Raw genomic sequence first — 23,823 nt, 5'->3', positions numbered from 1 at the left:
AGCCGTTGAACAACGTTTGGCAAATAAACGTGCCAGAAATAGTTCCGATACTAGCAAGTCAATATTCTTATTAAGTCTCATCGAAAAATTTCTTGTCGTTTAAAGAATAAAGGGAATGCCGCATTATACTAAAGCCAGCCTTTCGACATAAGCTACTTTTCCATACGAACACAGATATGTATGTAGGTATGTATGTATTTATGTATGCATATTTATTAAGAGAAAATGATGAATATTAGTAGTGGATTTAGTTTTTCCATTAGATAGAAAATCATTAGAAACTTACAAAATTGAAGCACAATTGAAATTCACAAACATACTATGTATGTACGTATATGTATGTACTAGGGCTGTGCGATTATTCGATTACTCGAGCAAGTTGGTTAATCAGTTATTCGGTTAATCAATTACTCGAGTAATCAAGATTTTGATTACTCAAAACGATGTTTAATCGAGTTACTTGAAATATGATTACTCAAAAAAAATTAATTTTGCTCGTTAAAAGAGGTTGCTTTGGAAAATGCTTATTTTCTTTTTTATATTCTGTATATGAAAAAAATATGTATGTATGTATGTATTTCATTTTAATTTTTGAAAACAGATACGATTTTTCAAAGTATCAAGGAACTTCAACTGCTTTATATGTATGTATGTAAAGAGTACTTTGAAATGTTGATTACTCATTTTATTCATAATGTTGATTAATCATAAAGCAAATTACTCAAATATTTTTGTTTTTGGTTAATCAAAATCTTGATTACTCGAGTAACTGAACTTTTGAGTAATCATAATTTCCGATTAATCGAATAATTGAGTTATTTACTTTATGATTAATTAAAATTTTGAATAATCAATTAATCGCACAGCCCTAGTATGTACATTTGTATTGTAAGTACGGAAATTGATTATGAAGACAACAGCAATTGATCTCATTGTGGTTTTATTGGAAACAGCAATCGGCAAATCAATATGCAGAAATTAAGGAAAAAAAATTAGGTTAATGTGTTTGTATATTTTTCATTTCATTGCGAGTTGCGCATTGGCAAGTAAAAATTTGGAGATAGTCCAAGAAATTTTACAATTGACTTTTATTGCAAATACATATGTAGCTAAAGAGATACCAGAGGCCTAACGGCAATTGAGAAAATTAGAAAAAAGTCATTAAAGGAAATCATAAGCGATATTGGGACAGTGAAATAATAAGCTAAAATTGATGTTATTTTTAACAGTAGCAGCAAGCAAAGAAAATTGTTTGCAAAAAGCATCCCATTGTCTCCTTTTGCGGTTCAGAGAAAATTGGTTGCTAATGGAATAAATTTTCGTAATAGAGGTAAAATGTTTACCGCGCTTGTAACTTTAATATTAAATTCTTAATGCAAAAGAGTCAGTAAATCGATAAACAGCTAAAGTAAATTTAGCCTTATGTCTTACATATGTACATATATACCCCTCCTGTAGAGTGCAGTGCGCATACAAACAAATGACCACGTGCTTTTTTTTAAATATTCGTACTATTTTTCCAGCTCTTTTTTTTGGTATTTTTATATAAAAATATCGTATAAGCTTTTACCAAAACCGTGTAAATCATAGTTTCAAACTTTATACAAAATTTAGGAAAATTCAACAAATTTTTATCAAAATTGAAACTTTTTATTCTGAATTTTTAGAAAATTTTTGGGTATGCAGTTTTATAGCCCATAACGCAATAAGTAAGGCGTTAGCTTTCCTACAATGGAGATGGAATCAGATATGTGTGGCCTCTGGATGGCAATTTCGGATGCTGTTCTACTTTACATATATAACGAAAACGGGTTTTACATTGGAAGCCTTAGCAATACGTGAAGTAGCAGACCGGATAATTGGCGAAAGATGGCATGTACATCTATGTAGTCAAGGAGTAATCGATTTAGGTTTTTCAACGAAATCGTAATGGTACAAATGATAAAATTTACCGAATTTTATGACCCACATCAAATATTTTTCATGAGGCATCCTAATTTTGGTATTTTGTTTTCATTTACGAAAATGTTGCTGCTTCCGCACTTAGCTACGCAGTGATTTAAAAAGCTTCCTGCTTATATTTGAAAACGTTAAAGTAAATTCGTTATGTAACTCAGATATTTTTATGATACGATTCCGTTAAAAAATAAACTATGAAAAATTTTATGGTTTCTACGAATTTTTCTCAAATAAAAATGTTAAAGTAACTTTGCGGACATAGGCACACCTAAACAACATGAAATAGTACACCCTAAGCGCCGAATATTAGTAAGTGCCATGTACTCGTAAGTATGTATGTATGTATGTACATTAGGCGTATGACTTTTCCAAAAATTAAATATACCTATGGAAATATGAGAAGAGAATTAGGTATGATGAAAACCCAACAAAAAATAAAAATAAAAAATCAAAAAAATAAATAAAAAAAATAAAAAATAAAATAAAAAAAGTTCCCGCAAGGAACTCTAGAAAACATATGTTTACTGAAAAAAAAACATACATATGCTTGCAGGAATACATATATGTATGCAAATCTCCATATCAACCGAATTATGACTGCGATCAGGAATTGGTTTCTATAATTTTTATTTTTTATTCCTTTGACTTGGCATACTTGCTAAAGGTGGAATAAAATAGAACAACGATGTGGGTGTCAATCAAAGGGAAGGAGTTCCAAAACGATTTATTTCAAAACAATTTTGAGGAGCGTTGCCACCTGTTCAAGAAGTTAAAATCAATTTAACTAACATTTTAAAAGAAATATTTTTATATGGGTAACAAAGGAGAGAGTTTTAAGAAATCTTTTTTGTAAAATGGGGTTTAAGAGGTTGCCACCTGCTGTGGGGTTCAAAATCAATTTAATAAAAAAGTTAAATGAAATACGTCTTTTAATAAAGCTATTTGGGTAGAAATGCCACCCGTTTGGAATTTTAAAACCAATTTAATTAACATGTTAAATGAAATATTGTAATATGAATGTCAAACGAAAGAGGTTTAAGAAAGCTAAATTTTGAAAATAGTTTTTAAGCGGGTTGCCACCTGTGTGTGTTTAAGGAAGTCAAAATGAATTCAAGTAACTGTAAATTAAATATATAGAATGTATATCAAACGAGAGAGGTCTATTTGCAAAATATGTTTAACGAAGGTTGCAACCTGGTTAGAAATTCATAAACAATTTCAATGAAAAGTGAAATGAATAATTTCAATACATAGTGGTATAGGAAAGGTTTATTTAATTTTAAGAGGTTTGCCACCTGTGTTTAGAAATTCAAAAATGATTTAATAAATAAGTTCAACGAAATATTTTCATATTGGTATCTAACGAAAGAAAACTTAATTTCGAAAATATGTTGAAGAGGCTTGCCACTTGTTTATAAATTCAATTTAATTAGGTTAAATATTGTATTGCAGAATGGTTTTCTGTCATCCCTTGTCAAATTTAGTTTGGAAAAAAATTATACAGAAGATGACACACCGCAAAAACTGGTTTCTCTCCAAACCAAATTTGATAAGGGATGACACGGAAAATCCTCCCACAATGCATCATACTCCTACCCCTACCTATCGGAAACGCCAACAACGAAAATGAGCAGGTTAAATGAAGTAAATCAATATCTAAAGAACATACTTTAGGAAGTTAATTTATAAAATATTTTTAAAGGCTTACCACCAGTGTAAAAAGTCCAGTACAATGAATTTAAAGGTTAAATAAAACATAAAGTGCGGGTGTCTAGGGAAAGAAGTTAAAAAAAAATTGTCTCCAAATATATATTCGAAGAGGCTCGCTGACCGTTTTAAAAGTCAAATTTACATTAATTTGAAAGCATTTTATAAGAGAGTTGCCACATTTCCAAAATTTTTTAAATCAACTTTTTCTGTTTATGTTAAATCAAAAAACAAGTTAGCATTGATATGAAACGAAAATTATAGATATTCTTTCAAATAAAAAATAGCTACGAAAGATAAGTGGTTCTTTATACTGAAACAGCTGAATTGGTTAAAACTGACCACATGGCCACATTGACTATGTCCTCAGATACACAAAAGTAATTTATATTTCAGCATTCCCAGGAAAGACAACTTTTATTTCTGAAATTGATTTCCGAAATGTGAAAGAGAGGTCTTTCTCAATTTGACAGCGAATTGCGTGGAAAAGTTGGAACACGCTGTTAAGAGCACCAAAATGACCGGCATAACTTTATAGTATTCTCTGCAGCAACTTTTTGTTCAAAATTTGTTGGTTTTTCATCATTCCCATCATTTCCTCATAGGTATATATAATCTTAGAAAACAGCCATATGCCTAATGTACATATGTACATACTTACATATGAAAACTCTTGCAGCAAATACGCACGCCTTCACAACGCCACATAGTTCAAAACCACATAAAAAAATATTTACTTATCTCAAATGTGCCTCGAAAGGCGTTTTCATGCAACGCGTCGCCAATAACTTTCACCACACAACCCAACGGGAATAAACATGAGGCACGTACTTTTACATAAATGCTAAAAAAATGCATACCTACATATGTAAACACCCGTACGTTTTATTGATGCATTTTGTAAATAACAAACCTTTCGCGCATGCGCTCACATCGGCCGGCTGACGGCGAAATGAAGTCAGTTGTTTGCACTTGAAATTTAATTCGGCACAAATATTTGAAAAAGAAAGAGCTAAAAACTAAATCATTACACCGCGCATAGAGCAGCTGTTAAACTACGCCAAAGCATCATAATGCCCACCGCTGCGAACTTAACGCTTGGAGTGCCAATTTTTATTTTTTTGCCGTTTAAACGCAGCATAAAGAGATCAATTGTTGCACAGTGCACAGTGCAACATAAAATGCTCTAACAATATTGCGCGTTTGTCTGCAACACGATCAATCGACCCGCGCTACACCATAACTGCCTGCTGGCATAACTGGATATAAGTTAACTGTGTGTCCGCCACATCCACCGGCGCGGTAGTAAATAATTTGTCCAATGGCACAGTCGCCACAATTATTTATGTTCAATGTGTGCTTACTTGTTACAGTCACTTTCTGGTCCAGCAGTGAAATGAAGCCATTGTCGTCGTTGCTGATCTGACTCTGCTGTTTGTTGGCGCAACTGTCCACTCGCGCACCACAAGTAAAAGGGAGCTCAGTTAGTGTGCGCACAGCTGCTTCGACTGCAACAGCGTTTCATGCTAACAACTTTATGTACCCCATTCGATTCATTGGCCCATGGTCAGTGGCACATTTCGTTGTTTGGTTTTCTTGTAAGCGCCACAGGTGACCATTTGGTTAAATGAAAGGAAAAGTTGTGCGGATGTTTACTCAGTTTTTTTTTATTGGGTGCAATCACCTTTGCGCTTGATCGTTGAGTGTAATTAATAAAAACAAATCTCTGAATCTGAACCTTGTGACAGGTAACCATGAACTCTGGAGGTGACGCAACATGATGGGTGATGAGTGATAAAAATCGTAATGATTTTCTGTCCTCTCCAGCCGACTTGTTTCCAATGTTTTGATGCTGCTTTTATATTCTGACAAATATTATGTAATTTTAATGGATACAACAGAAAACACGCACACCGCGACGTAAGAGGATTTTTTGTATACCTACAGAAAACGATTCCGGTCTAACAAGTACAGACGATGAACATTTCGTATCCAATTTATCGGCGACCTTATTACCTTCGATCCCACACTTTTTAACAAGCGTAGATGTGATCGTCCTATTGGATAGTGGTCTTATGGCCGCTTTGCTGTCTGAAAAGAAAGCTAAAAACGCGCCTATCAAATAATTTTCAAGGATCAATCTGACACAAATTGAGACTGCTAGTACCTAAGCCTGAATCACCATGGACCAAATACCCATTGCAATAGAAAGTTTGATGCTAGGTTGAAAGAAACCCGGCCCCGTACTGCCCTCGGCCTTTGATCCGCCTGTGTACCAGTGTACAAATCAGGTATCCAATTCAGGTAAATCATTTGACCAGACGTCCAGGTCTATTCTGATTAGGGATGAAATGATACCATGGAGGTATCGATACTTTTACTTGAAAGTAGGATCGGAAGAAAGTATCGATACCCGCAAAATATCGGAAGTAAGTCAGCAGCATACATTCGTATGTACCTATACATTTAAAAAACGAAACATTTTCTAGAAGCTGGGCTACTTTGAATATATGTATTGGGTTTTTCTAAGAAAAGTATTATTGTACTTTTTTTTGTAATCAACTCTTGGCTCTCTACTATTTTTCTTCTAATATTGATACTAATGTTTTCAGCGCGAATAATAATAGCGTTACTCTGTGACTTTTAAATATTACACGAAATTCGCAACAAATGCATAAAAAGCGAAAGCGGCAACCCAATCATCAGCTCGTTCGGGAAAAAAAATTTAAATCAATTTGATTCGAACAAAGAGTGTTCAGAAGATTTTTGTTGCTCTCTAAGAGTGGGAAAAGTCCGTGTAACATCATCAACAAAATATGTTCGGACACTCACGGTGAATCCGCCTTAACGATGGACGAAAAAATTTCCAGGCAAAATTTGCTTGAGTATCGGGTTTCGATGCGAGTATTTTTTCCAAAACCTACTCAGTACTTGGGTCAATAGTATCGATACCAAAATTACTGGGTATCGAACGAAAAGTATCGAGTATATACTTGTATTTACTCGTACCGTTTCATCGCTAATTCTGGTAAAAAAAAAATAATGAAAACAATATGTAACTTTTGAACAAAAAAAACCGACTTGAATGCTCATATAATGCCAAATAATGTTAAGGACTTCCAACAGTTCCACCTTCGATATCTCTGCCGGACTGGCGAGGCAGGCGTTTGAGTCGCCTCGGCTGCGGGCCCAGACAAGGACACAGAAAGTGGAAAGTTGAGTCCTCCTCAGTTTCTCGCGGCTTTCTATGAGTGCCAGTAGAAGGCAAAGGGGACTCGGAGTATTCGCCATCAATGGAGCATCGGTGCAATAGCACATTGTACTGTGATGGTGACGCACAGTGTAACGTCCCCATATAAGCTGCGGATAAAAATAGTAAATGTTGTCCAATTTCGATAAAATTTTGTATATGGTCTACTTTTACTTAGGAAAGAAAAAATTTGAAATATGGTCGGGATTGGCGTAATCCCACGCCTCCCACTCTTGTGGGCGGAAATGTTAAAAGTTATCCGATTTTGAATGAATTTGGTTGGTACATACATATGTGTATTACCCGTAAGAACATAAATCTGAAATAAAGTGAAGATTGGTCCACAGGAAAGCCCACCACCCACAAAAAATCTGGCTTCAAATATTAAATATGGTTTGATTTTGAGGAAATATTCACAATACACGAAAATACATTGAAATCTCTTATTTTTATTAAATCTGCTGCTTTTACTATTTGAATTGTTGAAGTCGTTTTAATAAGTTGCTCAACTTTTCGTCGCAGACAATAAATTCGCCTTGATTCTTGAAATTTTCTTTCCCTCTTCCTCCTTGAGCGAAGCTCAATAGCTGAAATTTGACATTTGTGTACCGAAAGCGAAAAGAAAATACAAGTTAGTTTTTGTTTTTGTACTACCGCCACCACCTTATATGAATTCGCCTTGAGCACAGCATAGCATTGTAAGCTCTGTGATTACAGAACATTGCCTGACGAGAAGGAAGCAAGACTGAAATGTTTGTGTTAATTTCCTGTACGACAGAAGGTGGTGTTTTTAAAATATGAATTTTTGAAGGTTGAAAAAAATAATTTCTTGCAAACAATAAATTAATAAGCAATTTTTAAGCAAAAGACCTACCCGACTTTTTCATGATCCAATAATCGGATCTAAACCAAATTAGTACCTTTGCGATAGAAAAAGAATTATCAAAATCGGTTGTCGTGGTTGCAAGTTATGCGGTAACATACATTAAAAAAAAATATATTCCGACGAATTGGTAACCTTCTCCTTTTTTAAGTCGGTTAAAAATAAATTTAAATAAAAAAAAATTTTTTTTCTGAAGAAAAAATTCAGGGTTCAAAAACTAATATCTTAAAAAATACCTTGAAATTTTCAGGATCTTTCTAGGTAAGTTGGAGGTATTCTATAAAAAAAACTTCTCCAAAAAATAGTTAAAGTTTTTGCTTTGACGATTTTTTTTTTGTAATTCCAAAAGTTTGTAATTTTTTATTTTTCGATTATTTTTATATTTTTACTTTATAGCCCTAAATATCACATTTAAACGAAACCAGTACCATTTTTATAACTATAATAATTTTTAAGATATTCAAAAAATAATCGTGCAAAATTTTTACAAATCAAAAAAGGTCAATTGCAACCATTGGTCGATTTGATATGGATTGACCCACCTATTTTAATTTTTCTGAAGAGATTTCGCGTTAGGTTTTTCTAAAGAGATTGTCGGCTGCAGCTAGAGAGGTTTCGTGACATCTCTTGCGAAGGTTCGCTCGTAAAACCATTCAAATGTCTAATACCAAATCCCAGAAAATCACTAGCATACTTTCAGTTTAAATATCTTATACAGACATATGCATATCGTTACCTAAAAGTGAAAAGGTGCCAAGTCCATTTTTTTTAGTTGCTCAGGAGAGACGAAATGCGGATGTAGCTCCGCATTATCTGTCATTCTGCATCGAAAACTAAATTTTGAAAAAAAGTGGACTTGGCACCTTTTCACCTTTAGGTTGCGATATATAGACTACCTACCTACTACATAATGTACATAATGTATCTACTATATATATCTTGCATATGGTTCCAAATTCAAAAATCTATACAAGTGCAGCTGTTCATTAATGCAGAAAATTTGTATGATTTGTGTGCCAAAAATCGCTAAAACAAATAAACAAACGTAAATAAACTTTCGTTGAGAACAGCAAAATAAACGCACAGCAGTGGAGAAAAACCATACGTCCGATAGACAGACAGATAGTCAGAAGAAACACATGACGCTGGCGACAAATGAAAATAAATGATCTTAAACCGGCAGCAGCGGACCAAGTTCACATATTGGAAAAATAAACGCGAAATATTTTGAAGGCGAAAATCTTTGCACCGACGGGTGGTTAAAAGAGGAGGTGTCGAGAAGGAAGAAGAGCAACTATGTAGAAGGCAAAGCAAGACAGCCAACCAAGTAATTAATAAAGCGTAAAATACGAAAATAAACACTGACGACATTAAATTGCGGCAGAGAAAATATGAAGATAGGAAAATATACAAAATACATTGAAATTATGAGTACGCAAAAAAAAGGAAAGTGAAGAGCACAAATGTGAGATTAATGTACATACATATGTACATTAGAACGTACCACCTTACAAGCAAACAAAAAAAAGTTCGCCGTACACCCCTGGGTCTATAGTATTTTTGCAAGGCAATTTCGAAAAAAAAGAATATTTTTCAATTTTTTAGCTTTTTTATATTTTTCAGTGATACCCAATAAACATTTAGGTTGGAGCACAAGTGAGCCTCAGAACCAAATCATTCTCAAACAAAAGAGCATGATTTTGTATGCGAAATAATCAGAGTTCTCTATTTGAGAAAGGCCTTGATATCAATTCAATGAATTCAAACTTTATTCAACTTTTAGTCAAACCTTGGAAAAACTGTTGGAGAAAAATGTTGTATATCCGCTTGAGAATCAAGAATTTCTCCAAAATTGGAAAAATGTTTGCTTTGTGCATATTGGGTACCTACTAGGGTGTTCGATTATTCGGCTTTTTCAAAAAATGGTTTGCGAGTTATTCGAAAAATTGTAATTTGAAAATAAAACCGGTTCGCGATTTTGAAATTAAGAAAAAAACCGGGAAAACCCGTGTTTACATAGTTTTTAGGTAGTGAGAATGCTTTGGTCACAAGCAATTACAATGAAGCTAAAGTAAATCAATTTATTTAGAAAAGAACAAAGCAAAATAAGTTCAACATTTTTTTGCATCAAAAGTAAAACAAATAAAAATTAGTGAAACATTGACGTTTGGTCTTATTCTAGCATTATTGCATTTTTTTGTGACTTATTCGGATTTGAGTAGTGCTTTCGCCGCAGTAGCCGAGCGCTAAAGATGTGCCTACTTCCGCTCGGGAGGCCATGGTTCAAAGTTTTTTCAAATAGCGGGCGCCCTTCGGCAGACAATGGCAAACCTACGAGTTTACTTCTGCCATAAAAAATCTTCTTCGGTGGTGGAGTAAAAGTGTAGATGTCTCAATTTGTGTCACAAGATCAACAAGCACAACACGAATTGGAGGAGTGGCTCGGCCAAACACATCGAAAGCGTTTAAGCGCCAAACATTCATTTATTGGCATCAAATATGAAATCCTACTAATAATTTTAAAACTATTGAGGGATTTCCATTGTGCTGGAAAAAAGACTTGAAAATTTGGAAAAACTCAACACTTTTATTGACAGGTCAACATTTGTATGAAATGAAAAAAACCGGTTTGTTCGATAAAAAAAAATCCGGTTTATTCGAAATTCGAAAAAACAAGATTTCAAAAAAAAACACCTACAGATATCAATAAAAAAAAAAACCGGTAGAAACCGGTTTGGTAAAACAGAGTCAATCACCCTAGTACCTACATTCGCAATGAAAAACTTTCAAAATATTTCTACTGCAATAATCAAAATACGAGCACTTCCTTTGCAAAAGTTTAAATATTTTTCAGGAGATTTAATTTACTGGCATTAGGGTGACAATAACTGAGATCTGGCGGGGAATTACTAGAGTTTTTTTCCGGTATGGTCTAAAGTACATATGTATGTATGTACGTAAGGATTTCCCTATAATTCTTTAATCGATATTTCATTGAAGGAAGTTCTACTGTATATTTTTTATTCACTAGAGCATTCCAATAGAACCATCAAAGTCATGAAAACTTAGTTTACCAAACTACATAAATAAATGCCAGCAAAACCTCAATCTTTCTACGCCATCCAACAAAACTAGGTCAGGAGAGCAACTGCCACATTTCATGCCGTGACACTCAAGTAACAACATTGAAATTAGAACTGATATATTTGGGTTATATCGCTCCACAGTGCGTCGGGTTGAGTAAGTAAACAACAGCCGTTGTGTAGAACCATTGAATGTGCAGCGTTAAGCAGGTGATAAACATTGGCATTTTGGCAACTTGCTTGGCGCGTGTATGTATGCATGTAAATTGTACCTGTAATTTATGTTATTTATTTTCTTAAGCGATTTTGTCTGACACAGAAATAGGACTCTTAGGTATTTCTCATTGAAAATACTTTTATATGTACCTACATATGGATTTATGTATGAGTATGCCAAAAAAAAAAATGTTAACATATTCCATAGTAGCAAAATCTAAGCCGGTTTATGATTTTGTATATTGTTTTGGAGAATTTTTATTTTTTTTTGCCGAAGGTGTTACGCATTTTCTTCCATATACAAATAGATTTTGTTTATGCGTTATTGGAAATAGAATGCGCAACACCCTCGACAAAACAAAATCTCAAAAATCAACGGTAATTTTTGGCTACCTCAAACTTGCACTTTGTCTTTTACAAAAATTGAATGGGCTTCAAAACTGCATGATCGAAAATTTTCTAAAAATTCTGAATAGAAATCCTGATGACAATTTTATGAAATTTTGGTGAAATTTTATGAATTTTTGCGAACTTTGAAACCTTTATTTATATGGTTTCTGTTATGAATCCGACTACATATATTTTAAATGAAATTTATTAAAAATAAATGACTAACCATAAGTTGCACACAATATCATTTTGAATTTTGCACCTATTATTTTGACATATACCGAGTATGCATTTTAAACACTATTAAAAAAATTGCTCACTATTGATCAAGAAATACTGATTAGTTGTTTATTAGATATTATTTTTTAAGGCAAAAATAAAAAGCAAAGTTGTTTTCCGGATATTTTTAATTATTATTTTTTCAGCCAGAAATAATAGGCATTAAAAATGAGAAATTAAGATGAAAATTGCCGAAAAATCCCGAAAAGTTCCAATATAGTACCGAAAAAAATCCCAAATTACAAATGCCAAAAAGTTCTGATATGTTACGAAAAACTCCCAAGATATCCCAAAAAAAAGTATTATGAAGTATCACGGAAAGCACCGAAAAAAACTCATAAAAGTCCAAAAAGTTCCTCGAAAAATGCCGATAATCACAAAAAAAAGTCTCACAAAAACACTATCGAAGCATTTTGTTTTATTATAAATACTTGAAAGCAGACGCGATGGGGTTTTTTGCAAAGAAACGTATGTCAAATAAAGAAAGATTTGGAGAAAGCGTGTCGCGGTGCAAAGTTAAATTGGTCCTGCGTCATCATTAAATATTTTGTGAAAATGTTCCTCTTTTAAGAGGAAGAAGGAGCAAAGAGTCGAGCACGAAACAACTATCGCTTTAAGGAATCAGAAAAAAAGGCCTCTTAAGGCCGACCGGGTAGTGTTGAGCGAAAAAATTTACAAATAAATTTAATGTTCATTTGAATTGCTATTAAATTTTTCGGCATAAAAGAGTATTGATTTTTTTAGCTTATCTTTCTCTGCCTCCAACTTTTTCTAACCTTTTTTTAAGTGAATTTAGCTTAATTTTTTGCGATCATCTGGTCACATTGGTGGTGAACATATTCATATATTTAGTTTTAAGCTAACTTCCTAGCGTATTAATGCACCGACAACCAATTGCACCAATATGCATACATAAGTAACATAGTATGTATGTATGTATGTACATATTGTACATACTAAGCTCCCGAAGTATTTGCTTACACGTAGTATTTACTTTACCACTAACTTTGTTAAATCAATGCTCTAATTGAATATCAACTACTGTGACTCAAACAGCCGTTCACGTGGAATTTTTTTAATGTCACAATGTTTTCGAAGTTAAAATATCGTTTGTTAATTTCTTATAAAAATATTGGTCATATTGTAATCAAAACCATATAAAACAAAAGTTTTAAACATTTATACAACATTTAAAAAAATTCAATAAATTTTCATCAAAGCCTCGAACTTTTTAACCGCAAATTTTTAGTCACGCGAAACTGGCATAAACAAAAATTGTCCGAAAGTTTTAATTAAAAAGTTCGAAATTTTTATTAAAAAAAAATTAATTTTTCTAAATTTTGTATCAAGTTTGAAACTTGTTATATTTTTGGTTATAAACCTCCGAGTGCATTTCTGCCATGAAAAACAGCTTCTCATAAAAATACAATCGCCTTTCGGGGTCGGCGTAAAACTGTAGGTCCCTCCCTATTGTGTGACAACATCAAGGCGCACGCCACAAATCGGAGGAGAAGCTCGGCCAACCACTAACATACATATGTGTAAGCGCCAATCTGTTATTGTTATAATCGCATTACAAATATTTTTATAAAAAGTTAACAACAAAAATTTTAACTTGAAAAATATATTGTGAATATTTATAAAAAAATCACAACTTCAACATTGTTTGAGTCACTGTATTTACCACACCAACAACAACAATGTCTTAGTTTAAAACATCGGCACTATCAGTAACGGAGTAAGCGCCAGCAGGTTGTATTACTTAGGTGCGTGTCAGTGTTGTGACAAAAGCGGGAAACAACCTAAATTAATGCATAGCCAGGTATGAGGATATGGTTAACTACATGCTTGCAAAAGTAAAGTATGTATGTATGTATGTTTGTAAGTAATCACTGCTAAATGCGTGCGTAACGGTGGTTTAGTTTTGCTCTTAACTATTTTTAATCGGGTTGTTGGTATTAACGGCTTATCAGCCACGAACAGCTGTTGACTGTGCCAGTTAGAGTTCAATCCACGACAACTTTCAGGCGCGCAAGGTGGATTGATAGATAGTTGCGATATTTTTGAATGCATGCCGCACTGCCGCATTAATTGATACTCGTAATTATGGTGGCGATTATGGTTTGTCGTTTAAACATTGATTAAATTTGTATTGCTTAATGACTTACAGATAACCGATCCCATAGCGTGTATGTAAAGGAATTTACGTAATAAATTTAACGCGGAGATATTTTACGGTAGTACATTTACTCAACAGAGGCGAAATTATCAAGAGCGTTATGCCGAATTTCCACTAGGCATTGAATGACAGAAAATATATGCCATTTAAAAAAAATGCCATGTGGAAATGAACATAATGACAATTATTTTAACGTAATGACACGAATATTTTTTAATGCCCAACTTTGTCAGTTGTCATTTTTGCCATTTAATGCCTAGTGTAAATCCTGCATTAGTAAGGATGTTATCAGTATTTCGACTAGCTTTGTTTCCGTATTTGCCGCTACGACGTAACACATCTTAAGACTTTCGTCTTCAGTTCTAAAAATTAAATGAGCATTGATAAAATTGCATATTCTACTTTCTAGCCCAATTTTGGTGGATATAATCGCCATACAATTTGCAATGCGATTTCGCCTGCGAAACGATCTCAACCACTGGCACGATCGGATAATTGTTTCTCCTTAGTAAAAAAAATTTTAAGCCCAAAATATTTCAGCCGAGATTTATGCACATTAGGTTGGTCCAAAATACACAGAAAAATATATTTTTCGGAATTTTTTTTCTGCCACCCTCCACAATTATAGAAAATGGAAAATAAAGAGACCAGTATTTTTTTTTAATCTGTTATTATTTAACCGTTCCGTCGGACTTTAAAGTATTCCATATACATATATAAGTATTATGGGGAAAATAAATTTCTTCGTAAAACTAAATATTTTTTGATCGAATAGAAAAATATTTCCTTTCAGAAATCTTCCATTTATTGAATTAGGATGCAAATTAAATTTAAAATTTAACTTAAATTTTTTGTTTTTAAATAACTATTTTTTGTATATATGAGATGTTACTATAGCTTATGAAAAAGTAGTTAGTAAAATTTTAAATCATATTTTTTGAAGATTTACGAGGTAAACACTATTTTCGATTCAAAAATATTTATTTTGAACGATTTTAAAGCAATTCTACGAACAAAATGTGTTTTCCCCATATGAAATACATGGAAAACATACATCGAACCCCCACGGCACGGTTTAATGTTACTTAACCGATTTAGAAATAAAAATACGGGTCTCCTTATTTTCGATACTCTTTAGTTCTTGGGGTTGACTGGAAAAAAAATTTAAGACACCCTAATGTACATACATACATTATTTAACATTTCCTAAGCACGCTCCTTTGATATGTACATGTCTTTAAATAGTATGCCAGGGATGTTGCGAATATTTGCATTCGCATTTGTTATGCGAAAGATTCGCATCATTTTACACATTCGTATTCGCATCAAATGATAGGAATGTTTTGCGAATGCGAATGTGTACATGGGCAGAGAGTCCAACCCAATATTGTTGAAAAGGCCCTAAGTCTGTCTAACCAGGGCACGGACAATAACCGGCTTCTAGCTTCAGGCGCTAAACGGTTAAGTAGTATATCAAGTAACATTGATGGGCCTTCAACAAGTACTGCTAAAAGTCTTATAAGCAACCTAGAAATATGTTTGGATTCCTCCACCGAAAGCGAAGGCTCGGATGTAGAATCTGGAGACATTAAAAAATGTGAAATTAAAGCTCAAATAAAGACCTATCTTAAAGCTCATCTCGGTAAAAATCCTCTCAATTAGTGGTTCCAAGTGAGCAATTGTTCAGTGGCACTGAATCAGTGCAGCCGACCTTATATACGAGCCTCTAAGGAATCGCCTCATGGAAGAAAAGGCAGCAAAATTACCTTTTTTTTTATATAATATGCCCCTTTTGTACTTTGACTACTAGATTAAAACATTGGTTAAGCACTCGTTCAATGTTCTAATAATTTACAAAATTTGTAAGTAATAAAAACGATGACTTAAGTTGATTATAGCTTTTTTAATGTCATTCTTAACATTCGCACATTCGCATTCCGAAAACTCGCATTCGCATTCGCATACGCGAATGTGAAAAATATGCCATTCGAAACATCCCTGATGTATGCAACACTCTACGTCGTAAGCGACCCGTCAAAATGCTTGGCATATTTTCAAATTGAACATGATCAGAAAAAAAACTGTATGTTTGACGTAACATTTGTTGGGTTGCTTAACCTCTGTATGTAAATTACACTGAAAGAGCTATGCAGCATTTAATGCTTGGGCGACTTGGTATGCATATGGATTTGTCTGATTGACAGCAACATTATCTTGGCAAGAGAAGAAAACTATTTCAATATTTTTTAGCAAAATAGGCATTGAATTCCATATAAATGGGCGACAATTTAAAGCATTAAATACGGAAGTTTTAAAAATATTTTATTTGTGAATGCCGCAGTAGTGTGCTATGCTCTTGGTTCAAAGATTGTGGGAACGCTGTCAAATTCTGCACCAAACCGTAACGTTATGTGTATGAATTGATGGATAGGGAACCGGTTTTTGTTGTTGTTGTAGCGGCACTACTCAGTCCTACCTAAATCGTCTATTCTATCAATCCTTGACTTCAGCTTCAAGTGACAGTAGGCGCGGGAAACCTGGCGTTGCCATGGACTCGGACCACTAAGAGGGAAGTGTTAGTTAAGTGGATTTCAAAGGACAAGAGCAAAGGTGGTAGGCATTGTGTAGGCTATGTTCAAAAATCGGACAACTCGCAGCGGTGGTCATAACGAGAATCAAGGCATTATTTGCGCAAAAGTTACGCGGGTCTCTGGATGCAGTTGAAGCCATTCATCATTCATTCAGGTGCAGGTTAAACTCCGATGACGGTATCCACAGAGTGAGTGTGGGTACGGGTGGCGATTTCCTTACAGCAAATTTTTCGTATGGCTTGTCTGTTCATCCTTTTGTAAAGATTTTATGCGATGTAGGTGTGTATCTCGTCCGTAAGTTGGTAGAGATGCCTTGTGACATGCCTAAGAGGTGGCTATGTTTCCAGCCAGTGCCTCTTCGGATGCTGCTTGCCGAGTAGGAATGGCTGGCGGAGCATAAAATTGTGTTTCCCTTGGCGAAGAGCATTGAGATCTCGCTATACAAGTGGTACTCCAGCGCCATCGGAAGGCATTCCGTTGCTGTCCGAAGTGCGGTATTCTGACAAGTCGGAAAATTTGTCGACTGCCTCCTACTATTTAGTACCCCGTGACCAAAAAGGCGCATCGTAATTTAGAACCGGCCGGGCAATCGTCTTGCCCATATGTTGCCAATGACGAGAAAGCTCTAAAATGTTCCGATTATTTAACCGTCGGCATTGGTGTGACTTCGGTGTAGATGCCTAATTGCAGCTTCACCTCTTTCATCCTGGCTAAAGCTCCGTGCAATATAGAAGCCGGTAAGGTAGGAGGAAAGAATTGTAAAACTTCCGCTGGTGGTTGAAGAAGCTTCGAAATGTAGCAGCAAACAGCAATAGTGAAAAGACACGAGCCTGTGGGACCCCTCTTGTCTTCGAGGTTTGATCAAGAAAAAGTACTGGCGTGTGTCGACCACTCAGAGTTTGAGGCATCCAGTAGCATGAAATGACAAACGGGGTCAAAGGGCTTTGACGAGTACAACGTCGCTACTTATGGTAGTTCTCCCACAGGTGCGTTTTTGATTAAGACCTTGAGCTATCTGGGTTCGTGTTAGTAAGTGCTGTAGTGATACTGTGCATATTGAAGCGTAGTCGGAGTCAGGTAGCACGTGAGTATTTAGCCTCAAATGTCTCCATTACTGGAGAAAGGAGAGCTGTGTCTCGATGAGATATTGAAAATATCCTTTGAAAATTGTATCCTAGATTAATTTTTTGTCGCATATCTACTACTTCTGACCACGTTTCGTGCCACAGCGTATTCGGTCAGCCTATCTCTCTTATTATGAAAGCTAAATTTTCGAACTTTTGGAACAAAAAAATTACCTCTTTTGTCAAACCCTGCGTTAATGTAGAAAGCTAAGATGTCGGAGTTCATTTTTTACCAATATACTTTGTATGGAAGGAAATGCGTTGAAAAAAAATGGCCAAGAATCCACGAAGTCTCTTAGCAACTTTAAACTTGCACTTTCTGATACTACACTACAATAAAATTCTGGCAAAAAAAATATGAAAATCTGATTAAAAACTTGAAAATTTTGATGCAACTTTGAAATTTAAAAAATAAGCATCTAAAAGATTGTTGTTCGTCGGTTGAAAATCTACAAAAAAAAGTCCATAAAACCAAAAATTTTTTTTTGGAGCTAACCAGCAAAGTATTCATTTTTTCGAAAGTTCATCGTTCAACGAAATTTGTTCAGGGTTCAATATAATAGTTATGTAATGGCACTATTTTTCCCTCGTAGGCCATTATGCCAGCTTTCGAGCCCATATTTTTATCTTATTCCTACACTGAGCTACAAGCACAATGTTTTTTTTTAACAAAGTTATGATTTGATTTTTCCATGGTCAATAATCCGATTGTAAGAAATGTGATTCAAGTTGAACATTTCAGAACAAATTCGTATGTATGGCAGTGGCTGAACGAGCAGAGGTGCTTGCTGTTATTTGTTGGCTTCAAGCAGTACGAGTGCCGTCAACGCGATACATAATTTTTATTTTTTTTTTGTTTTTGGTTTTTCATAATTACAAAAAGCCTCTGTGAAGTGCAGAACCAAGATTCAAGTTGAACATTTGAAGACACATTTATAAAGCGGCTGTAGCTGAGTGTGTAGATATGCTTGCTGTTATTTGCTAATCCCGCCACAGGCAACATGTTAAAATGATAATCAAAATTTTTGTTTTGTATCTCCGAATTATGAAAAAGCATCTGTGAAGTGCAGAACATAAACGTATTCAAACGAAATATCGCCAACCAAACGTTTGGTTAATGTAAACAAAATTGCGGTTAATATTACCAAATCATTGTTGAAAATATCAACCAAGGCATTGTTAATATTAACCAAAAATCATGTTATTTCAAGTTTGAATTTGGAATATTAAGCAATTTTTGGTAAATTTTTCTCTCAGTGTATCGAGAGATTTACGATTTTGTCCATCAACACGCCAAGATCGTACACTGTGTGGCGTTGATGTAAGTCTTATATTGCTGAAGCACATCCAGTTTTGGGATATAGACCTTTTCTCTATAGACGGTGCGGACATTCCCACATACATATTCCCACATCTCAAAATTTGCTAGGATCGTCAGCTTTGATATTTATTTTGGAAATTATCCGAGGAATTTTTGGTTCCTCCATTGGCTGTGCTTTTTGTGTGACGGGTCCGAAACCTAGCCGCCAGCTTGTACCTGCTGGTGGGTAAACGCTGCTCAGTTTGGTGAATCCTTTTACCTCCCTCCCTCTTTCCTTCTTATCCTGAAAAACGACCGATATTTATGTGCAAATGCATTTCTTCCATCTTAAATTCCTACTGGGCATACTCAAATCAGCAAATAAACTAAAATAATTTCCATGTGTCATTACACTGCACATAAATAGAAGCATAATGTGCAGATGTAGGCATACAAATCGTAAAGCAAAACAAATTGCACCAAAACGTCAATGTTTAACATTGACAACGCAACATTGCTTAGTGACCCTTAAAAAACCAATATTTGACATTTGCGCTAGAAACAAATCTCAAATGCGAACAACAATGGGCGGAAGGGAGGAGCGCGGATGCGATGCAGTTATGCAGGAGGGGGCATTACAAAATATACTAGTATGTAAACATGTAATGCAATGCGAATTTATGCAGAAATATGATATGCCATGAAACAGTGCAACATGTGGACAACAACAAAAATATGTTTACATATACTTACATATAGCGCTGCGTGCCTGCAGTGAAGATGTGACGTTTAATAAATATTTAGCTTATGAAAACTGTTGTTTGAAGGCCTGCAAGTGCGTTGTAAGTGGCTCTCAATATTTGGAACAAAAAAAACAACAACAACAAAAAATTCAGTATTTATAATTTCAAGTATAATTTTGTTAGAATGGCTTACAGGCAGAGAATAACTCCGGAGGTTCACCATTGCCTGCCGGGGGACGACCATCATTGGAAAAACGTTTTATTTTTTGATGTTGGTCGGAGACTGGGCTTCAACCCAGGCCCTTGGGAATGGTAGCACGCCCTGCTAACCACTACACCACAGCGCATAGTGGTTCAAAACTGGAATTCAATGTTTATAATTCACTGGAGCCTTAAATTTTCAACCAATTTGATTAATTTTTTTTTTAAATGAAAGTTTATAAAATTGGCAAGAGACCATTTTTAGCCCGTTGTGTATTGATTGAATTTTTTAGTGCAAAGTGCGGAAAAAGTAACAGTTTTGAAAAAAAATCACAAGAAAACTTTGAAAGTCATAAAAAAATTTAACTTTTTTTCAATATTATTAAAAATCAACGCGAACTCGCAGCCACTTGAAACTTGCACTCTATTAAACAAGAATTTCATGATCTATAAAACTGCGTGCCCAAAATTTTTCTAAGAACTAAAAAAAATAATTTTGGTGAATTTTTTTTTAACATTTCAAATTTTTTCTGGAGTTTTTTTTTCATTTTGGGGGAACCATATAATTGTTTTCAACTAGTTTTTATTTTGTAACATTTATTAACTGAAACAGGAAAATAGATTTTCTTCAAAATTGCTACTTTTTCCGCTTAATACAAGAAAATTAAAATTCGAAAATCAGGCTCAACTGATCTCTTACAAATTTTATAAGCTTTCATTAACAAAAAAGTAGTCAAATTGAGTGAAAAATTAAGGCTCCAGTGAATTATAAACAGTAAATGCCAGTTTTGAACCACTGTGCAGCGGACGCCAACTCCGCATATACCCGTACTAACTCCTCCTCCAACATGTGGCAACAATTAAATAGCATTGTGTTTTTTATTGCCGCTCTTGGTGAACATCTTGGTGGCGCTAAGAAGTAGCATACCTGCTGCATCCATCGCGGTATATTTATTGCACGGCACAAAATCGAGGCGCGCGGTAATTTATGCAGCAGTTGTTATGCATGAATGCAACTTAGTAGCAGACTAAAAATACATAGTTAGCACAGTAATTGATGTAGCCAATGCGTGTTGCATCACCCACAGCATCTGCAGCAAATAGTGGCAGTGATTGAACTTTTATATTTAGCAAAAGCAAAAGTGGTGCAGATGCATTGCATGTAGCCTACAATGGTTTTATAGATTTTGCCCATGCCCCGACGGAAGAGAAGAGAAGGCGTCAAAAAATAGTTTCTATAGGCGCTTGGAGCACACTTACGAGATTTGATCCTCATGGGAAATAAGGTGGGCGAATATTTGCTGGCTTCCATCAGTGTAAAATCGATGAAAATCCCTGACATTAACAGTAATACACTTGCACAAATCGACGATGTCGCTTACTGAAATTTCCCGAAGCGTCTACCCAGATCGCCCAGATCGAAATTTCCTGTGGCGTACCCCTTGTTTCATTCATCTTGGTTTGGATGTGCAGTCAGCGTGGCCTGGTGTACCGTGTCGAACATTTTCGACCCAACTTTGAAAGCAATCTACACGGAAATGCTCTCTTTGCTCTTTGCCCTTTATTTCTTACATATCTGACACCTGAGGCGCTTTGGGCTGAATCGAGGAAAAAGCACGCTTCTTAGGACTTAGCCTGGATGGCTTCCCCATTGACTAAGCTGCCACAAATACTAAATATTACAACAGTATCTATGGCCAACAGGAAAAATAAAATAGTAGAGGCTTCATCCTGAATGCTGTATATCAGTAATAAATGGTTACAGACTAGTTCCAATAGGGGCAGCTGATTTTTTCTATAAATAAGAATAACTACGAGTTATGCTAGAACTCTTGACGAACATACTAGTGATGGACTTTGCCTATCTAGAATTCAGCATACACACCACCAACAACGTCAGCCTGGAGATCAAGCGAAGAATAACTCTTGCCAACTGGTGTGGGCTCGGTAGGCAATTGAAAAGCAGAGCCCTCTCTCGACGAACAAAAAGTACGCTCTACAAGTCTCTCATTATGTTTTGGGTAGACGACGGGTATCGGAGAAGATGGAATGTCGAACTGTATTAGCTTTTTTTAATGTCATGGACATAGTTAAGCGCATAAAAATATAACGATTGCGCTGGCTTGGACGCTCCGGTGAAAAGATCCTTCGACTCCGCATCCATAGGCGGACAACGAAAGCAAGGGCGCCCACGAACAAAATGGAAGGACCAAGTGCAGGAGGACCTGTCTGCACTCGAGATGAGCAACTGGCGAAAATTCGCACAGGAGAGAGGCAATTAGAGTAAATTTTTAGTCTCGGCCCAAACCGACAAATGGTTGTAGTGCAAAATAAGAAGAAAGTGTTGACTTTTTGTCGCAAATTAAACATCTTACATGTACTTTTTCTATAAATTGTCAAAAAAACAAAATTCTTGATTTCAAAACAAGTAAAATTTATTTAAAATTTTTCGTAAAGCATTTTAACCCGTACACTCCTACCGTAATGGGTCTTTTTGATACACATTTTGGGAAAGTCCCTTACATGTTCGGAAAAAATGGCATTTAGAGGGTTAAAATGTTCTAAAATTTTCAGCAGAAAATTTTGGCATATACATATTAATCAAAAAAAAAAAAAAAATTTATATATATGGAGATTTAAAAAAAAAATATTTATTGCGATGAAAAAAATATATGTATATATGGGGATCGATAGAAATCATTGAGCAAAACCTTCTTTCAGATCAAATCTGCCAAAAAAAAAATAATCCCTTTAATTTGATGTATGTATGTATGTATATCCATATGGGGTATATATACGGTGACCATTCGTACCGATTTTGGCGGGACAGTACCGATTTTGAGGAAATTGTCCCGCTGAATATTTTTTAAAATTCGGGACGTATAAGTGTCGCGATTTTTCATGTTTGCATCGATTTAGTCCCGATTTTCCGTGTTTTCTTTATTCCTTTATTAAGGACTCTCCTTGTAATTTTGTGGAAGGTGTTACTCATTTTCTCCATACAAAAAAAAATTGTTGAACATACTGTGTATGGAAGGAAATGCGCGAACGAAAAATTGCCAAAAATTAACGGTAAATCACAGTTTCTTCCAACTTGCACTTTAATATACTAAAATTAAATGGGCTGCAAAACCTCATACTCAAAATAATTTTAGAAAATCTGATTAAAATGTTTCAAATTCTGATGAATTCGTAAAATTTTTATAAATGTTCTACAAAATTTGATTTACATGTTTTTTAGATAGTAAGATAATTTTTATAAAAAATAATGAACATTTTTCTATTTTTTTCTCTTTGTTTTGTTTTAAATAAAACTGTATTAAGCCTTTTTATTCTAAAAACAAAATTTAATGTTCGGATTCGATGCTTTAGAAATGTCCCGATTTTTGGCCACAGAAATCTGGTAGGTATATATGTATGTATTTTCTAACACTTTTACGAAAACCGAATTATGCACAGTATTTTTACTGCCGAGCTCATTTTCTATATTTGAATAAATAAATAACAAAAAAAACTGTATTGCCTAAAAATTTCATTCTTAATATTTCAGTGGTATGTTTATTTGTACTCACACAAAATTAGCGTACTGATGTGCAAAAAAAGACTCCAATGCAGGCGCCACACAGCTGACGTAAATCTATCCAAAGTCGTATGGAAAACAAAAAACGCAAAAGCTTAAGCTGTAGAGACTAGAGCAAAATTCTTTTGCAAGAAGTACGTTTCGTTCTAAATAGTAAAAAATTGCCAGAGAACTGAATGTTCTTTTTTTCGACACTTGTGTTTAATAAAAAATTCGAACGCGTATATTTCCGGTAATCGACTGCTGACTGCAAGTATTTTTACTTGCGACTGTATGTGTTTTTTTTTTTTGAATTTTACTTTTTTCGTTTTGTAGCACGCGACGAAGTGAATTCGTTT

General features: G+C 34.7%; 1 protein-coding gene across 1 annotated transcript in view; it reads right to left on the bottom strand.

Moving 5' to 3' along the window:
• Window positions 1-4,884: 4,884 nt before the first annotated feature.
• The window catches only part of LOC118747169 (zinc finger BED domain-containing protein 1-like), a 31,283-nt gene continuing 12,344 nt past the window's right edge, over window positions 4,885-23,823 (bottom strand). Inside the window, exon 3 of the mRNA XM_036481158.1 lies at window positions 4,885-5,174. Coding sequence (XP_036337051.1) covers window positions 4,885-5,174 — 290 coding nt within the window. The remainder of the gene's footprint in view (window positions 5,175-23,823) is intronic.

This window comes from Rhagoletis pomonella, unplaced genomic scaffold (genome assembly GCF_013731165.1).
Source record: "Rhagoletis pomonella isolate Grant_MI unplaced genomic scaffold, Rhpom_1.0 Rhpom_scaffold_00011, whole genome shotgun sequence".
Lineage (NCBI taxonomy): Eukaryota > Metazoa > Arthropoda > Insecta > Diptera > Tephritidae > Rhagoletis > Rhagoletis pomonella.
Note: the sequence above shows the minus strand (reverse complement) of the source record. Positions and strands in the feature narration are given on the sequence as shown.